Source organism: Phocoena sinus, chromosome 1 (assembly GCF_008692025.1).
Source record: "Phocoena sinus isolate mPhoSin1 chromosome 1, mPhoSin1.pri, whole genome shotgun sequence".
NCBI classification, from domain to species: domain Eukaryota; kingdom Metazoa; phylum Chordata; class Mammalia; order Artiodactyla; family Phocoenidae; genus Phocoena; species Phocoena sinus.
Window position 1 is genome coordinate 91,280,386 of NC_045763.1, and position 20,054 is coordinate 91,300,439.

Consider the following 20,054-nt stretch of genomic DNA (forward strand, 5'->3'; position numbering starts at 1 on the left):
TTCCTTATAATAAATATTTTTACATATGATGTGTGCTGTATTATGTACACATACATTATATATATATATATGTTTATATACACACATACATCCTATTGGTTTTGTTTCTCTGGAGGACTCTAATATAACCACATTTTGTTTTTTTTATTTGTTTTGGGTTAAGGTAATTCAACTCCAGAAATATTTAAAAATCTGGTCAGGTTAAGTCTTAGACCCTTTAGGTAGTCATTTTTCTAAGAATTTAATGCTACCACTAGTTCTCTTTGTTTTTCATCTGCATCAGCTTCTCTTACTTCCCATATGATTAGCAGCAAAAGAGCTAAGTCACATTAAAACGTTCTTTAGTGCTCACATGCTCTTTTACATCTCTGTGACTTCATACAGGCTCTTGCCTTTTAATGGAATAACCATCTTTTTCCTTTCATTACCCAGCTGATCTTCCTTTAAGCATCACCTCCCTCAGGAAATTTTCTTTTATGTCCCAGTCTACTGAATGTGTCCATTCTTTATGCCCTACTTGCATCCCATACAAGTCACTGTTATAAGACATATTACAGTACTACAATTATTGGTATACCTATATGAGTTCTCCAGTAGAAAATATTAAGATCTTTTTGAGAATAGTAACTGTGCCTTTTTAAAAGTGCTTTTATCTCCAACTCCTAGAACAGTGTCAGGTATGAGTATTTGTTGAAAAAATTAATATAATATGAATGCCAGTGAACTACCTTATCATATGTAATATTTAAGATCATTGATAATCATTCATTTCTGGACTAATTATTTTCTCATATTACAAATTTTCTTAAAGTTAAAAACAAATCTCAATTATTTAAAATTAAATTAGCAAATTCAATGTTTTTCTTGACTGCATGTAAAAAGAGTGGATCCTGCTTATAGTATGTGGAATGTTACTAAGCAATCATCATATTTGACTGTGCCTTTATTTGTGTAACATGCATTGGTTCTCTAAATAAAATTGCTTTCAAAATCAGCACTGAAGACGTGCCAATGTCTTTAGTAAATCAGATTTGACTGATGAAGAAGAAGGAACTGTCATCATCATTTTACTGAATCATTGGTAGAGAGTTTGTATTTTCACTGTAGATTATAAATCCAGGACAAAGAATCTGGAATCAAATGCTTTTAAAAAGTCCTATGCTGGCAAAGACATGAAATGAAATCCACTTACTTCTTAGGTTGAGGGTAAGATTCTATAGGCAGATTTTACCTAACAACAACAACAAACATCACTTTGTGTCTTACAAATATCAACTAGGGGACACAGTAACCTATCATGTAATTCAGTTAGGGTTATGTGTAATCTAGTAAGTCTTCTTTAGTAAGCGATTTTTAATTTCTATACTACCTTTATAATTTTTAGACCTCACTGTAATTTCATATCTATGGTCTTTCTAATCTTAATATTCACCAGTACAGACTGTAGCATTATTTGGCTGACTTAAGTTTTGTATTTACATATTAATTATTATCATCAAGACGAATGCATTAGTTTCCTGTTGCTGCTACAACAAATTACCATAAACTTAGTGATTTTAAACACACAAATTTAGTATCCTATGGTTCTGGAGGGCAGAAGTCTGAAATAAATCTTATGAGGTTAAAATCAAAATGTCAGCAAGGCTGTATTCCTTTATGGAAACTACAGAAAAATCCATTTTCTTGGCCTTTCAGTTTCTAGAGGTGGCTTGCATTCCTTGGCTTTTGGCCCCTTCCTGCATCTTTAAAGTGCTTCTCTCTCATCTCTGCTTCTGTCATCTTCTCCCCTTTTTCTGACTCTGAGCATCAGTCCTTGTTCTTATAAGGACCTTTTTTTGTAAAAAGAAAAAAAAAATTGTATTTTTTTTTTTGCGGTATGCGGGCCTCTCACTGTTGTGGCCTCTCCCGTTGTGGAGCACAGGCTCCGGACGCGCAGTCTCAGTGGCCATGGCTCATGGGCCACTCCGCAGCATGTGGGATCTTTCCGGACTGGGGCACGAACCCGTGTCCCCTGCATTGGCAGGCAGACTCTCAACCACTGCACCACCACGGAAGCCCGAATTGTATGTTTTTAAAAAATTTTTTGATTTATATTGGAGTATATAGTTGTTTAACAATGTTGTGTTTCAGGTGTACAGCAAAGTGATTCAGTTTTACATATACATGTTTCTATTCTTTTTCAAATTATTTTCTCATTTAGGTTATTACAGAATATTGACCAGAGTTCCCTGTGCTAAAGAGTAGGTCCTTGTTGGTTACCTATTTTAAATATAGTAGTGTGTATATATATATATATATATATATATATATATGTCAATCCCAAACTCCCAATATATCCTTCTCCCCTACCTTTCCCCTTTGGTAACCATAAGTTATTTTTCTAAGTCTTCAAGTCTTTTTCTGTTTTGTAAATAAGTTCATTTGTGTCATATTTTTGATTCCTCATATAAATGATTTCATATGATATTTGTCTTTCTCTGTCTGACTTACTTCACTTAGTATGATAATATCCAGGTCCAGCCATGTTGCTGCAAATGGCTTTATTTCATTCCTTTTAATGGCTGAGTAATATTCCATTGTATATATGTACCACATCTTCTTTATCCCTTCCTCTCTTGATGGACATTTAGGTTGCTTCCATGTCTTGGCTATTGTAAGCAGCGCTGCAATGAACATTGGGATCCATGTATCCTTTCGAACCATGTTTTCTCCAGATATATGCTCAAGAATGGGATTGCTGGGTCATATGGTGGCTCTATTTGTAGTTTTTTAGGGAACCTCCATACTGTTCACTGTAGTGGCTGTACCAATTTACATTTCCACCAACAGTGTAGGACGGTTCCCTTTTCTCCACACTCTTTTCAGCGTTTAATGTTTGTAGACTTTTTCATGGTCACCATTGTGATTGGTGTGAGGTCTATCTCGTTGTTTTGACTTGCATTTCTCTAATACTTAGCAATGTTGAGCATCTTTTCAAGTGCCTCTTGGCCAATCTGTATGTCTTCTTTGGAGAAATGTCTACTTAGGTCTTCCGCCCATGTTTTGATTTGGTTGTTTGTTTTTTGATATTGAGCTGCATGAGCGATTTGTAAATTTTGGAGATAATCCCTTGGTCGCCTTCATTTGCAAATATTTTCTCCCATTCTATAGGTTGTTTTTTCATTTTGTTTATGGTTTTCTTTGCTGTACAAAAAAGGGCCTTTTTGATTACATGATCCCATCAGAAAATCCAGGATAATCTTCCCAATTCAAGTTTCTTAATTTAGTCAAATCTACAAATTCCCTTTGGCTATATAAGGTAACATATTCACAAGTTCTGTGAATTAGGATATGAACATCTTTGGGAGGACATTATTCTGTCTACTACAGTCCATATACTTTTTTTCTTTCTATATTTAGCCACATAAAGAATTGTAACTCAGTATTAGAAAATATCATTGGAAGTCATAACTCAATAAAAAAAACTTTCTAATAATTATTTTTGATTAAAAGTAGTCTAATTACTTGAATACTGTCTCACTCTCCAATATTAGAAACACATAGCCGTAAGCTAGCTAACCATCCATCAGTTATGTTATAGAGGAGATTTTTGCCTTATGCAGAATTAAAATAGATGGCCTTTATATTTCCTGTAACTCTAAGAGTCTCTTTAACTATTGTCAGATAAAGACAGTAGATACACAATGTCGTTCACTCATTTGTTTTTCATTAAATCTTCTAAAGCTAATGGAATGATACAAAATAAATGTAAAATATGCTGTAATGCTTGGGATATGGAATGACCTTATACGTTTTGACATTTATTTTTTTGTGTCACTATGTGTGTACAACTGAATTGTTATAGTCTGCTCAATGACATAACTTTAATTTTCAGCAGTAAAGTAGAAGAAGCCTAGATTGTATCATTAATTTTAACAACCTGAGAGTCTGTGAGCAGAAGGAAGGAGGATGAAAGGGTGATGAACTACATTTAGATGAGATGAATGTGCCCCATTTTAGGATGACCTACCAATACAGAAGAGCATTTTGTTCAGCATCCTTAATTTTTACATGAGGAAATGGAAACCAAAAAAGTTTAGTGAGTTGCCCAAAGCCATACAACTAGATAGTTGCAGAGTTGATATTAGGCCTCAGATTTTCTAACTCCTAATTTAGTACTCTGTTCACTCCACTATGAACTTTCTAATTTCCTAATTATTATATAATTTGTTCAGAATTTGATATGGTTTCTCTCTTCCTTTATCTTAATTTTACATGTTAAATTAATGTTAATTAGGTTGAGTCCCTTGAGAGGTATCTTTTCCAAAAGCAATGACCATGTAGATGGACAAAATGAAGTATGTTTCTATTTTATTTCTATCTGCAGTGTTTAGATGCAAATAAAAAAGGAAAAGGAATTTAAGAATGCTTTCATGCCTTTTTCTTCCTTCTATTTCTTCTTACCAAGAGATATTAAAGATCAGTTGAACTAAATTAGAGACCCTTTTTTTTTTTTGCGGTATGTGGGCCTCTCACTGTTGTGGCCTCTCCCGCTGTGGAGCACAGGCTCTGGACGCGCAGGCTCAGCGGTCATGGCTCATGGGCCCAGCTGCTCCGTGGCATGTGGGATCTTCCCGGACCGGGGCACGAACCCGTGTCCCCTGCATCGGCAGGCGGACTCTCAACCACGGTGCCACCAGGGAAGCCCCAGAGACCCTATTTTAAACAGTTAGTAATAGAAGGGCATCCAGGTTTCAGATTAATGAATGCAGTCATTCTGTAAGAGAGAGAGAGAGAGTGTGTGTGTGTGTGTGTGTGTGTGTGTGTTTGCATGTGTGGTGTTGGCAGGGGGCAATAAACGTCACTTGAAATGGTTAAATAAGCATTGGCAGATGTGTTGTATATATCATCTTTAAAAGCTGCATCCTTGATGTGTAAATAAATGCTTACCTCCCCTCAATTTTTCTTTTTCTTTTAACTATATTTGAATGTGTTCACCTTCCTGCTGCATGTAAGCTCATTTATAATTTCATCACTTCTTAATATCCATTTTTATTTTAGGACAAATATTTAGATTTGGAGCCTTTTCTTGCTTTTCCTGACAGGGAAGTCATCATGCTTTGGCACCAATGGGGGCACTACTAGTAAATATTGACTCCTTCAACCTACTTGATTCCTTACTCTCAAGTGTCTTATGCCCTACTTTGAGTCACTATATGTTACAATAACTATCTACCTCTTTGGCATGAGCTTCATAGCACTCTGTACATTTCCTCCTACTTATCCCTGGAATCTTTTAAGGTATATGGCAGTCAAACTAGAGTCATTTTATTCCCTGACTTGGTCTAGCACTCAGCTTATTGTAAAGAAGAATACATCTGTAGCAAAATATAAATAATAACAAGTATGGTAAAAAGTCTTTAGTGTGTATTGAGCTGGATAATATTTCAGTTTGTTTAGTACTACAATAATATGCACTAAGATGTAGTCATCATGCCCCAAAACGCATGTAGGTGTGAAAATACTCACCAGATAAACAATTGCATAAGCAGCCATAGACATAGATCATTCCCAGAAGCAACGGTGTCTTTTGTAAGGCAACATTTCATCAGTGACATTTTGGTGCCAGTGAATCAACATATCCAGTACTGATCTCTATTTGCAGAAATCCTGCCTTTTGGAACTGGTCTCTCTAGTAATGCTATTTAAATCATCAGGGGATAATTCTTCTTAATCACATTCAGTTTAGTTGGAAAAATGAAAAGGATCTTCTATTCAATTTATGTCCTTCCTATGGAGTTATCTAGATAGCTGTTTATTTGTGCTGTTGAAACAATTTTATTACTGATATTTCTTTTCAGAGCATTTTAACCTACAAAGTTAATTATAAAAATTTGAATTTCTGATTATATTTAATTCAGATAACTCTAACTCTACTTCTATTTGCTTTTAATCATTTAACTTTATTCTCTTTGGGAGTGTTGTGCTCATATAGTAATGCAGTACAAATATGGAGCCAATACTACTTATCTTCCTATTGTGGTATTATAAGAATATATAGTAAGATAATAATTTCAATGGAATATTTTAGATCCTTAAAAAAATAACTCAGTCCCTAAAAGAGGTGGAAAAATATAGGTAATATACTAATTTATCCAATAAGGTAAGACATTACATAAAATATAGTCAAAACAATAAGCACACATTAATAAAATGTTTAGACTCATAAACTTATGCAAATAAAATGGACACTTATAGATACACCAAGGAATAAGAGGATATGCTAACTTTGCCAACAAGCATCATGAAACACAGCAATTCACAAGAGTACTGAATTTGTAGCATCCCAGGGAGTTACCAAAAGTCAAAAATAGCACTAAGGATGGTGAGGTAAGACAGGAAATTAATCAAAAAATTTAAAAGACATCATCTTGCAGCATTCTTCAAGATAAATAACCTGGTATCAATTCCAAACCCTTAAAAACAAGGTTCTTAAAATTTGTCTTACTTCCCTACCCCTAATATATTATCTGATGAGAGCATGGGCCAAAAACACAGATTATATCCATAAGTTATTTAGCCTAGGATTTTAACGTTTTTTTCTTCATCTATTCATTTGTTCATTCAACAAATGTTGATAGATATTATATTTGAATAGGCACTGTGCTAGTTGATAGATAGGAAATGATAAGATCATGATCAAAACACAGAGCCTGCCCTCAGGTACATTATAATTTAGTAGGGGAGACACAATATAATAAATACCCAGTTTTTGTAAAAAAGAAAGTGGTAAGTATAGTAAGAGTGATTGGAAATAGAGTGTTTTATAAATCTGGGAGGGGAAGAAATACAATTCAGTCTGTGTTCATTGAACACCTATTCTGTGTCAGACACAGTGCCAGTGGCTGTAGATGTAAAGATAAATAAAACATCATTCTTTTCTTATAGGAGTTCTTAGTTTATCAGGATTATCTTCTCCTGGGGTGCAGGGCATGTCAGGAAAGGATTTATGGAAGAAATGATATTTGAGTTGCATCTTAAAATATAGGTAAATTTTTGACATATGGAGAAGAAGGATAGAGCTTTCCAGGGAGAGGCAAAAGCATGAACATAGCAGCATCTGTGTTCCTTTTCTCTGAATTTATTTTTATTCTGCTGAAGGCTTGGTATGAGAATAACAGAAGGCATAACTTTGTGATTATGCTTTATAACACCTTGTTTTTAAAGCACAAAAGATGTGTTTTTAGAAAAATCTATTGTTTTTACAATATTTTTGAGTATTTTTATTAGCACCATTTAAATTACTGGCACTATTGATAGAGTTGGTCTAATTTTGTTTTTGTGTCTTGGACCCCTCTTCCCCCAAAATGGTTTGCAACCTCTTGAAGTAACAAGTGAGTTAAAATTAAACTTCACTAAGGTATGGTGTGCAGGTATTTTTGAAATAGTATATTTCTTCTTAAATATTAGGTGTTTATGGGTAGGGTCTATCCTAGATATTATACAATTGCTCTCATCTATTTTTGCCCTTCGTATGAGAGAATCAATTCTTGAGTTACTAAGGTGGACTTGCATTTGGATGAGCAGCATCAGGAGAAATGCTGTTGTATCTAATTAAGGGTCAGGTCTTTTCAAGGATTTTATAGAAGTTTCTATTGAGAAAAGCCGGGAAACTGGTATAAACAGAGGGACTGAAAAAGCAATCCAAGAGAAAAGAGCAAAGAAATTGTGTTCATAGAAATGGTCATTTCTTCGTTACTGCTATGGTCTGAATGTTTGTCTCCCCCCAGATTCATATGTTGATATCCTAATGCCCAAGGTGATGGTATAAGGAGGTGGGGCCTTTGGGAGGTGATTATGTCATGAGAGTGAAGCCCTCGGGTCTCACAAATTTATGATCTTATAAGCTGTACTCTACAAAAGAATCTGTTAATTTTTAATGAATGATCAAATAGTATTATACAGAATATCTTAGTCTGTTTGGACTACTATAACAAAATACCCCAGACTGGGCAGCTTATAAACAGATACTTATTTCTCACAATTCTGAAGGCTGGAAGTTCAAGGTCAAGGTACCAGCATGGTCAGGTGAGCTCCTTCTTCCAGGTTGTAGACTTCTCTTTATATTCTCACATGGTGGAAAGAGTGAGCTATCTCTCTGGGGCCTCTTATATAAGAGCACTAATCTCATTCATAAGGGCTCCATTCTCATGACTCAGTCACGTCCCAAAGGCACCATATCTTAATATCATAACATTGAGATTAGGTTTCAGCATATGACTTGTGGGAAGGGGAGGGGGCACACACATACTGACCATAGCATAGAGTCATCCTAGAGTTTAACAAAGAAGTTTTAAGAACATGTAGATTTTTTGTTCTGGTTCTGCAAAAAATGCCATTGATAATTTGATAGTGATTGCCTTGAATCTGTAGATTGCCTTGGTTAGTATAGTCATTTTGACAGTATTGATTCTTCCAATCTAAGAACATGGTATATCTTTCCATTTGTGTCATCTTCAATTTCTTTCATCAGCATCTCATAGTTTTCAGAGTACAAGTCTTTTGCCTCCTTAGGTATGTTTATTCCTGGGTATTTTATTCTTTTTGATGTGATGATAAATGGGATTGTTTCCTTAATTTCTCCTTCTGATCTTTCATTGTTAGTATATAGAAATGCAAGAGAGTTCTGTGTATTAATTTTGTATCCTGCAACTTTACTGAATTCATTGATGAGCTCTGATAGTTTTCTGGTAGCATTTTTAGTATTTTCTGTGTATAATATCACATTTCTGTGGAAACACAGAAGACATCAAATAGCCAAAGCAGTCTTGAGAAAGACAAATGGAGCTGGAGAAAGCAGGCTCCCTGACTTCAGACTATACTATAAAGCTACAGTAATCAAAAAAGTATGGTACTGGCACAAAGATGGACTTACAGATTAATGGAACAAGATAGAAAGCCAGAAATAAACTCATGCACCTATGATCAGTTAATCTACAACAAAGGAGGCAGGATATACAATGGAGAAAAGACAGTCTCTTCAATAAGTGGTGCTGGGAAAACTGGACAGCTACATGTAAAAGAATGAAATTAGAACATTCTCTAACACCATACACAAAAATAAACTCAAAATGGATTGAGACCTAAATGTAAGACTGGATATTATAAAACTCTTAGAGGAAAACATAGGCAGAACACTCTTTGACATAAACTGCAGTAAGATCTTTATGGATCCACCTCCTAGGGTAATGAATATAAAAACAAAAATAAATGGGTCTAATTAAACGTAAGAGCTTTTGCATAGCAAAGGAAACCATAAACAAAACAAAAAGACAACATACAGAATGGGAGAAAATACTTGCAAACGAAGCGACCAACAAGGGATTAAGCTCCAAAATATTCAAACAGCTCATGCGGCTCAATATCAAAAAATAAAGAACCCAATCAAAAGAAATGGGCAGAAGATCTAAATAGACATTTCTCCAAAGAATACATACAGATGGCCAAGAAGCACATGAAAAGATGCTCAGCATTGCTAAGCATTAGAGAAATGCAAATCAAAACTACAATGAGGTATCACCTCAGAATGGCCATCATCAAAAAGTCTACAAACAATAAATGCTGGAGAGGGTGTGGAGAAAAGGGAACCCTCTTACACTGTTGACGGCAATGTAAATTGGTACAGCTACTATGGAGAACAATGTGGAGGTTCCTTAAAAGACTAAAAACAGAACTGCCACATAATCCAGCAATCCCACTCCTGGGCATATATCCAGAGAAAACTGTAATTTGAAAATGTACATGCACCCCAGTGTTCATTGCAGCACTATTTACAATAGCCAAGACATGGAAACAACCTAAATATCCATCGAGAGGGGAATGGATAAGAAGATGTGGTACATAAATACAATGGAATATTACTCAGCCATTAAAAAAAGGAAATAGTGCCATTTGTAGCAACATGATTGGACCTAGAGATTGTCATAGTGAGTGAAGTAAGTCAGACAAAGACAAATATTATATGATATCACATATGTGGAATCTAAAAAAAATGATACAAATGAACTTATTTACAAAATAGAAACACAACATTGTAAATCAACTATACTCCAATATAAAATTTAAAAAAGAGCATGTACGTTCCTCATTTTACAGGTGAGAGAACTGAGATCATAGCTTTCCCAAAGTTATATATGTGTGTGTGTGTATTTGTTATATAATGTATAATAAACATATACAAGTATTTATTATATATATATAATAAAAACACATATATACATATCAGTGGCAAATTAGGGATGAAAAATGAGGGACTTTGTCTGAATCCTGACCCTTTTGTTTCTCACTCTTGTGCTGCTTTCCCTCCCAACAGAGAATGGATCATCACAATAGTCATTTTCTAAAGAGAATTGTTGCAAAATTACAAGGAATAAAAATTTTTTAAAAAAAATAAAGGAGCGCAGTACCATTTTAACCTTTTCAAGTTGCCAAGAGAAAGAGTCAGAAAGAATATTTACATTCCAAACTAAATATTTAATTGGGTTAAGAAGGATGGAATAAAACGAGAGTAGCAAAGTCATTTGCACTTTCAAAACATAGGTGGGCTGTGTTGAGCTTTTCATTTTTTACCATATCCGGGTTTATTGGTATGTAATTACAGACCCTTGCCAGATGCCATCGATCCATATTTTCTGTTCTAATTTGAGTTGATCCTGTTGTACAGAGGATGTCTCTGGCATACAGGAGATACAGGAGAAGATAGATTTTTTTTTTTTTTTTGCAGTACGCGGGCCTCTCACTGTTGTGGCCTCTCGTGTTGCAGAGCACAGGCTCTGATCGATCGCGCAGGCTCAGCGGCCATGGCTCACGGGCCTAGCCGCTCCGCAGCATGTAGGATCTTTCTGGACCGGGGCACGAACCAGTGTCCCCTGCATCGGCAGGCGGACTCTCAACCACTGCGCCACCAGGGAAGCCCGAGAAGATAGATTAAGATGAATTTTAAAGCAAATTCATACTGATCTCAGTTTATTTCTCTTGCTGCTTTTTCTTTTATCAATTTAATTTTAAAGTTGTAAGAAAATAAACTTTAACTAGATTTATGTACTAAAGCCACCTCTAGCCAATTTAGGTCTTTGATGGTTTTGTTTTTAGCAATACCGAAACACAAAGGCAGTTATACATGGTATATTATGTTATGAAGCACATAACAATATAATTATTGAAATTCCCTTACTTCCCATTGTGTTTATATGGCTTAAAGCAACTGTCTTATTTAAGGCAAGAGTTCTAATTGGCCAAGTTGTTTTAGATAGAAAAAACAGTTTGGTGTTGAAGATTATTGCTGAATCATTGTTTGACTTTATGTCTGTAGTGTTAGCAAGTACCATGGTGATAAGTTCTTTAATATATTTCTAAGTAAGGAGATAGTGAATGCTTTCTCAATCTAAGCATGCTAGGGCATTTTGCAATATATTTATCACACAGGTATGACTGCTTAAAAGTACAAAGGTCACTGCAATGTGTGGCTATGCCCATGTCACCTCTTTTTAACTGTTCCCCAAGTGTCTGACTCCAGTGTAAATGTTCTATTTGAAATCTGCACAGTCACATTTATACCTCCTTTCTTTATGATTCAGCATTGCAGAACAGAGAAATTCACAGTTCTGGTTCAAGGGATTACTGTTTTGTTATAATGTTCAAATAATGGTCTGCTAAAAATCTTCTTGTAAAAGAAAAAGAGGTTCACTCTCCTACTATCAAGGTCATTACTAAACTCTGTGCCTTCTGTTTAAAAGCACAGAGATGCCATCTAGCAGCCGCCCTCAGGAATTTCCTACACAGAAATAGTCCTTTCTCTATAAAACCGAGCAATAATTGAATTCTTACAAGCTTTTGGTTTTTCTTAATTTACTTAAGATTGGATGAATGATGATTTGGCATATTGCCTGTAGTTCAGATACTCCATTACCAATGAAATTAATTAATTAATATCTCTTACAAAGGGCAAAGGGATATACCTATGAGTTTGTAAATGGAACTGGAAATTTGTTAATATGATTTTAATTAAGAAAACATAATTCTCATGATTTTCTTGAGAGGAAAATTAATAATCTGTCTATATAAAAATACAAATAATTGATTGATTTTTTTGAATTGCCTTCCTTTACTGAAAGAAAATACTAATCTTACCAATATTCTGGTATATTAAATGAGAGAAAAGAAAGTAAGTGGATGCTGAAAGTAAGTTCATCCTGTGAATATAAATGTTTGGGCACTTTTTTTAAATTTAACAATAAATTTGACTTGCAAGTGATTTATCTTGCTGTAAGATAGTGATACCTAAGCACTTTATAAAATGTCATATATGATCTGTAAGTTTCAGTCTCAGGAAGAATGATCATAAACATAAATATTATATAATCTTCCATGAAATGGAATTTGTACTGTTGTTAGAAGCCTTTTTGTTTCAGATAAATTAATATATAAGCATGCTCTAAAATTTAGATTTCCAATATTTGCTATATGTGACAATCCTATACCTTAAAAAGTCTATTCAATTTTAATAGCTCTACTGTATTGCCAGTTTATGTGTATCCATGCATGATTTATGTGTAGTATAAATATAAAATGCAATAATATAGAAGAATAATTAAATGAATTTATTTAAAAGTATGATTTTGAAATATATCAGTCCTAACGTTATAAAATGTTTTTTATTAGCTGTTTAGAATTTTTATATATTTAAGTTTCATCACTTATTACTTATTTGTCCACAAACTGGTATTTTGTGCTACTGTATTATTGGAATTTAATTTCAATTTTGCCAAACGTAATTTGCATCATGGATGTTAATTATTATCTAAACCCTTAAGTAGTTAGTAAAAAAATAAAATTTGAGAAAATTTCTATTTCATAACCTAATTGACAATCATTTTGAGAATTCAGTGGTGCCATTTGTGATTTGGGGGAGGGGAGATGATATAGTTTTGTGATTTCAATAGTTTGATAAAACATAACAAAAGTAGTTTTATTCATTTTTTTAAACAAAATTTGTCTACTAGTCCAAAGACCTTTTCACAACATTAAAATCACTTGCTATGAGCATTTTAATATTCTGTATATTGTCATATGTAATATATAACAAATACTATCTGCTGTTCTTTGCATACTGTATTGCAATATCTAGAAACTGAAAAGGACAGTTTGAAAAGTTAATGTATGCCTTTCCTTTCCTGGATTTCTCAGCTCAGTTGTACCAAACAGCCAAAATTAAGTCTGAAGAAAAGTTTTCTGTTGTTGAATACATGGAAATAAACTTATTAATACTAGAAAAAGATCACGACTAAAAATAGGTCATTTATTTGGAGAATTTATCTCAATATTTATTAGAAGCTCTTCTTTGTTGATAAATTTTTAATTTGGGAAAGAATGGGGTACAAGAAGTGAAGATATTTATGCATTTAAAGATATCAGAAAAATCAAATGAAACATGCAGTCGTTAGTAAAGCTCTGCATTTCCGAATTCATTTTAAAGAATGATAAAACTCACTTTAAGTCAAGTGATTTTTTTATGCAGTAACTCAGTAATAAGCTTTGCTTTTTAAAAATGTTTTACCAAGAATATTTCAGATGAGATATATAGTAGAATGTGTTCAAAGTTGTAACAAACATAATGAGAGTGGCAATGGAATATGTTACTATAGATCCAGAGAAAAAAATGAAAAAGAAAGATTAAAAAATATGAAAGCAGAATCAACACTTTGTACCTAGATGTAAAATGCTTTAAAGCTACACCTTAGTGTATGAAATATCCCATTAAGGATATTAAGACAAAATTATTATTTTGTCTTAATATCACAACCATAGCTTTAAAAGGAAATGATCTTATTCTTATCAGGTCTCTCTAAATATGAAAAGTACACAGAAATAATTATAAGCATAGATGATATGATTCTAAATTTTCACTATATACTATATTAGGCCTAGAAATATTAAGTCAACCACAGTATTAGGCTATGCTTGGTTATATCTTAGTTCAATTATGAAAAGAAACAATTTCTCTACACTACACAGTTATTTTAAAATAACTTTACAATATTCCAAAATACAACTTTAAATGGTTTTAGAACATGACATCATTTCTCCTATTGTGTCAAATTGCTCTTGAACAGTTAAAGAAGTAAACTAATTTTTGAAATTGTATTTCCTTACTTTTTACTAGATGCATTATATCTTATTCCAGATAGTTATGATTTTCTTAGAATGCTGAAGCTCTCAAATTATCTCACTTTATCCTGAAGACTTTTCTCATACACTGCTGAAAATATTTCTCCATATTTTCTGATTTTTTATCAAAAGAGGTTAGCATTCACTTTAATTGCCAGTACTGGATAATTATCAGAGTTCAACAGATATGAGACAACTCATCCTTCCTATTGCCCTCCTTAGTTTGAAAGGATTCTCACTTCCTGTTTCTTAACACTGGTAATCAGAACTTCCTCAGTGCTCCGTAATTTCCTTAATGAAAAGAGAGAAAACAAACACAAGCCCCTTTCACCAATGCCTCTCAACCATGGCAGAGAGTGGAGCTCTGCTGCTCTGCCCTGTGTGTTACAAGCAGCATCCCAAATGTTTTGGACACAAACCGCAGCACGTCTGCGTTGGGAGTATTATTGACCAGGATCAGCTGGAAAACGCTTCTCTGCTTTCAACAAAGAAACGGTTCACCATCTCCTAATACATGATTACAAATTGCATTATTTTAACTGCTAAGTCCTTTGCATTACCCGTCCGACTTCAGAAGAGAACATTAAACACTTGGATACCAAATAAGCTAAATTCTCCCAAGAGCCGCATTGCCCGCTGCCCATACACGTTATATTCGCTCCTGGTCCCTCCCCCCTCTCTCCGGGACTCTACCTTGTGGAGCTATCCCTCGGGTAGTTCACCTTGTTATCTTCCAAGCAGTGGGAATACGCCAGACACCACAAGATAGCTGGAAGAGCTGTCTTTCATGCTGCTTTTTTTTTTGCATAATTAAATGCATTTTTGGTCGGTCTGTTACATATTGCACATTTATTTCAAACAAGAGTTAAAATATTGCCCATACCTTGGAAGGGTCTAATCCAGCAAGCAAAGACAGCAGCAGGAGATTGAGTAGGTTGGATGCCGCCTGCATTCTGATCTGGGTTTTTGCCCCTGTTTACTCTCTTTTATGTAGCCACTCCACTCTCACTGCAGAGACCTTTCCTTCGTCAGTTGCACTTTCTGCCTGCCAGTCAGAGCTGAGTGGAGACAGAGGCGGCGGCAGGAGCAGTAGCAGCAGCAGCGGTAGCAGCAGCGGTAGCAGCAGCGGCAGTAGCGGCAGCCGCCCTGGGGGGCGATCATTCCGCAGGCATTCTCAGGGCTGGGAGTCCGCGAGCTCTAGGAGTGGATTGAGCTGCAGTGGCCGCTGACCGAGGTGCTGAAGCTCCTCCAAGCCGCGCGCCCCAATTTACCTTCTCTCCCGCGGCTATATAGCCAGACCACCTGAAAAGTTTTGACCCAAGAAAAAGATAAAGGGAGTAACAGCTGAGAGAGGTGTGGAGACCTGGACAACGGATATGACATCACTACAGCTCCTTGGGGCTTGGGGAGATATTTTGTGGGAAATTTGTTATCCAAACAAGGATTGACTCTCCTGCTCCCGTTCAGCATTTGCTGGTATCTTGATCTTCAGAGAAGTAAAGTTAGCTAGATATAGGATTATGAAACAAATAGTGCCTGGAACCGTCTGCTGTCATTGACAGAGAACTTGATATTGTATTTAGTGCTTTAAAGAAAGTTTGCAATGCAGACTATCAATGTGTATTTTCTGTTCAAGGTACACAGTCTATAGCTATTATATATACATATATGCACTGTCATTTAAACTATCCTATTGAAATAATCTATTTGGTTAAATATTCATGTGTTTTTTATCTATCTAGGGCTTTTGGTCACCTAAAACACTACGTATAAATAAATGAAGAGGCTTTCTTTTCTTTTTTTTTTTTTTCTTGTAAATGGGATATTCCACTAGTGACCCCACACAGCTGAAATCTCTCCTCCTCACACACAGCCATAACCAGAAATGTAGTTTCCCTGTCAACCTGAAGTAGAATTCAGTGATGGGTGGACAGTGGGATGGGAAAAGCATTATTTCTAAGCTTCCAAATACTTGTTTTCTAGAGCTCAAGAAAAGAGGTAGCTGCCTCACAAGAGCAAAGGAAGAGTAAATGACAAACTAACTTTCTCATACACCCTTCATAACTTAACTATACTCAAGAAACTTTTTTTTTTTTGTAGCTGGAAAATGTGTTTTCTATAAGATAAAAAGATGGAGAAGAGTTGTCAACCACCCTCTCATACAATTACACCACTAATGCAACTTGAGTTTTGTCTTCTGTTGATTTTTCTAGAAGTTATATTTCCTAAGGACTAGAGTATATGAACTAGAGATATGGGCATTTCTTCTACATTAAAAAGAGGATAAATTGTTTGAGATATCAGACACATACTGTGTATAAATCTCTACAGTCTTTTACTGAACACTCTTCATGTATATATAAATATGTATATTTTAAATTCAAGAAATCTCAATTAGGATGCAAATACTTTTGAAAGTTATAATCCCCAAGGATTTGCATCACATTGCATCTGTTTTTATCCTGATATTATGAATATGAGTGCATGTGTGTATGATTACTTGAGGCTTTTTTCCCATAAAACCTCAATAACAAGAAGGAAAATTTGAAAATTTCTTTTGAAGAGATGGATCACACATAAAAAAGAGATTGCAGAATAGCAGAAAGAAGGGGGAATTATTTGAGGGTTTTTAGTTTAATGATAACCCTAGCAATCGTAACCACAGTTTGAATTTCCATTATTTCCTAGCAGAAACAGAAAACAGAACTTTTCTATTGAGGTAATAGATAAAACTACAGAGTTATGTCTGACACTCTTTGGGATAACTTTCTAGAGCATGTTTGAGGCTAATTCTGTCTTTCTTTTTTTTACATTTGTTTCCCTATCTATCTATCTATCTATCAAGGGTAAATCAGCATAGAGTATGTTTCAATGATCCATACATAAAAATTGTTGGCAATTTTATTCTGCACCCATTTTCAAGCCTTTCAAATCATTGCACAATTTGAAAATGAGTTTATAGAAGTACAGTAGCTGAGTGGTTATAATAGTGCATTAATACTTAATACAACATGATTGTTTGATTATTTGTTTTTACATATGCTTTTCACTCTTCTCAGAATGTCTTCTACAATCTTTTTCTATCTCCACCTCTCAGCAGGCAGGGCAGCATACTTATTTGAGTACAGGAAACTGTATTTAAAAGACACACAAAATATGAAAACATAATCATATGAATTTTATTGCCTCAAGATCAACTGCTATTCTTTTAATGACATTAATATTTTTTCTGGGAATAAAAATTGTTCTGATCTCAAACATGTATGGTCCAATATTAATGATTGGACCAAAACTACATAAGCACATTTTTTCCCCCTTTAACTCTCCATTTCCCTATATTTCATGGTACTGGAAGATCATTTGTAACAAGCAGTTAATAAGAAGAAAAATTCTATGAAAATGTGATACCAGATGATAATACTTAAAGATCAAGTAAGCAATGGATGGTAACTATGTTACAGATGAAAACAGATGATTTTAGCATACAGAAAACATACTTGCTGTAAGAGAAGCTTATTCATTTGTAGAGAACACTCGAGTTTAGTAATGAATCAAAAACTATTGATCATACCACTGAAAAGCAGAAGCTGGAGCTATACATAAATTCAGCCATACCCTACTACTTCTTCTATCTCTCTTTAAAAAATAAAATAAAACTGCATAGTTTTTCTTAAACATAATTCTATTGTTTCTAATTAGTCATTCGTTTTGTAGTAAAACTTTCTTATTTCCATACAATCAATCTGACAGTATTGTAGGCAACATCATATCTTATCTGTACATACCAATTCCTCCTTTTTAGAAAGTCCATGAAACTCTTTGTATCTTGTGTCCTACATTAGATATTCAAAAGAATTTTATTATAGAGAGGAAATGGTATAACTACTTTTGTTTTCAGTCACTTCAGATTGGTTACTGTAACTTAAATTGGTAACTGGAACTTAGAACAAAATGATAAAAGTGTGATGCATAGCTTAGATTTAGAAATATTGCAGTATTCAATACATGCATGAGAAAATTATTTGATATTTATGTATCTAATTAAAATTAAAGATCTTCTCTATCTACAATGGGTATAAAATTCCTTTGAAATTTATAAAGCACTACAAAAATTTTTAGCCAGTACTATCTACAGAGGCATACATAAAAATAAGTTTATATGAAATTGTACATATACAACACGTAGAACAAAGAATGAAACTTTTTTAACATTTATGCCCAGTATTACAAAAGTAAGTTCTTAATAGTGTATAATGGATTATATTGTTAGCTGTTTATGTATGTTAGTCTTCTTTTGATAAAAAACTTACATGATATACTTCTTTCATATATGTTATACTGCTTCAGCATTCCGGAGATGTTCCATTATGTTAAAAAATGCTGTTACCTATTTTGATTTTTATCTATCATTTAATATTGATGAACTTAGTTATTTTTGAAAAACATTTTTAAAAAGGATTATCCAGTAGGTTATATAAACCCTTGTGAAAAATTTCCCCTTTCATTATATAAATGAAAATAGTCTTTGAAACATTTCCTAAGGTCCTTGACCTGTCAGAGTACTGCCACACTTTCATTTTTTGCTCTCTTCTCTTTTGTTCTCTTTTGAAGTGACTTTTCCCCTTGTTTTTAAGTCATTTCTATCTAGATCCCCTACCTCCCCTAACTAGTCTGTCAAAATAGTACCTTAGTCATTCTCTATTTATTATTTATTTGTTATTATTTTTATTATTTACTGTCTCTTTTATTAGAATATATTCTTCAGGAGGAAGGGTCATTGTTTGTTCTGCTCTAATTTAATCACCTAGAGTAGTGCCTGGCACCTAGTAGTCACTTAATCAGTAATCATTTAATGAATGAGTGAATGAGTGAATTTCTAACCCTAATACCTCCGTGCATGATATTTATATACCCAAGATTTGCTAGATGTCACTAACTTAATTTCTTACAGGAACTTCACACTCAGTATATCAAACCAATATTTTCCTTCAATCATATTAGTTTGTAGCACAATTTTCTCTCCATTGCAAAGCAAGAAGCATGGAAATCACACTTGATTTCTCTCTCATCTTTATCCCTGCATTCAATCCATCAAAAATTCTGTTAAATTTTCTGCATAATATCTCTAAATCCTTCTTACTCCTCCATGTATGCCTAGGTCAGGACCTTATTTTATATGATGTGAATTATTAGAGTTATTTCTTTCCCTTTCCTTACCATCAGTATTTCTTTCTCTTCTAATTCCTTCCTTCCTTTGCCATTCAGCTGTGGTTGAGAGGGTTGATTTCTCTCTCTTCCAGCACCTCTGCACATTAGGAATCAAGTCTCCTTCTCCTGGTGGCTCTGTGACCTTAGTTTGTCACCTGTACCTGTGTGGAAGAGGAAAAGGATGGGGCAACCCTTTCTCTTTTAAGGCACATCATTTCTTCTCTCATCCCACTGGACAGAATTTAGCCACTTGGCCATATCTAGCTCTGAAGAAGTCTGGATTTTTAATCTTCCTTCTGGGCAGCCATGAATAAAATAAAGACTGGGCATTCTGTTATTAGCGCTGGAGGTTGGAAGTCCAGGATTAACGTGCTGGCAGATTTGGTGTCTGGTGAGGGCCCCCTTCCTAGTTCACAGATGACCATCTTCTTATATCTGAAAAATGATCCCTGTTACAAGGACTCAACTCTGCCCCAGGCATTATGTCTCTTCTACTTTAAATCTGCAATTTATTATCCACACAGCACCTGAGATGGTTGATTTAAAGACTAATTTTGCCTTGTTGTTTCTTAGATTAAAAGCCTTCAATGTCTCCCTATCTTCTAGACAATCAAGTGAGGATTCCTTAAAGTGACTAATCC

General features: G+C 34.4%; 1 protein-coding gene across 1 annotated transcript in view; it reads right to left on the reverse strand.

Moving 5' to 3' along the window:
* Nucleotides 1-15,592, reverse strand: part of OLFM3 (olfactomedin 3) — a 195,225-nt gene extending 179,633 nt beyond the window's left edge. The window contains exon 1 of the mRNA XM_032641558.1: nt 15,089-15,592. Coding sequence (XP_032497449.1) covers nt 15,089-15,157 — 69 coding nt within the window. The 5' untranslated portion in view covers nt 15,158-15,592. The remainder of the gene's footprint in view (nt 1-15,088) is intronic.
* Between the last annotated feature and the right edge of the window lie 4,462 nt (nt 15,593-20,054).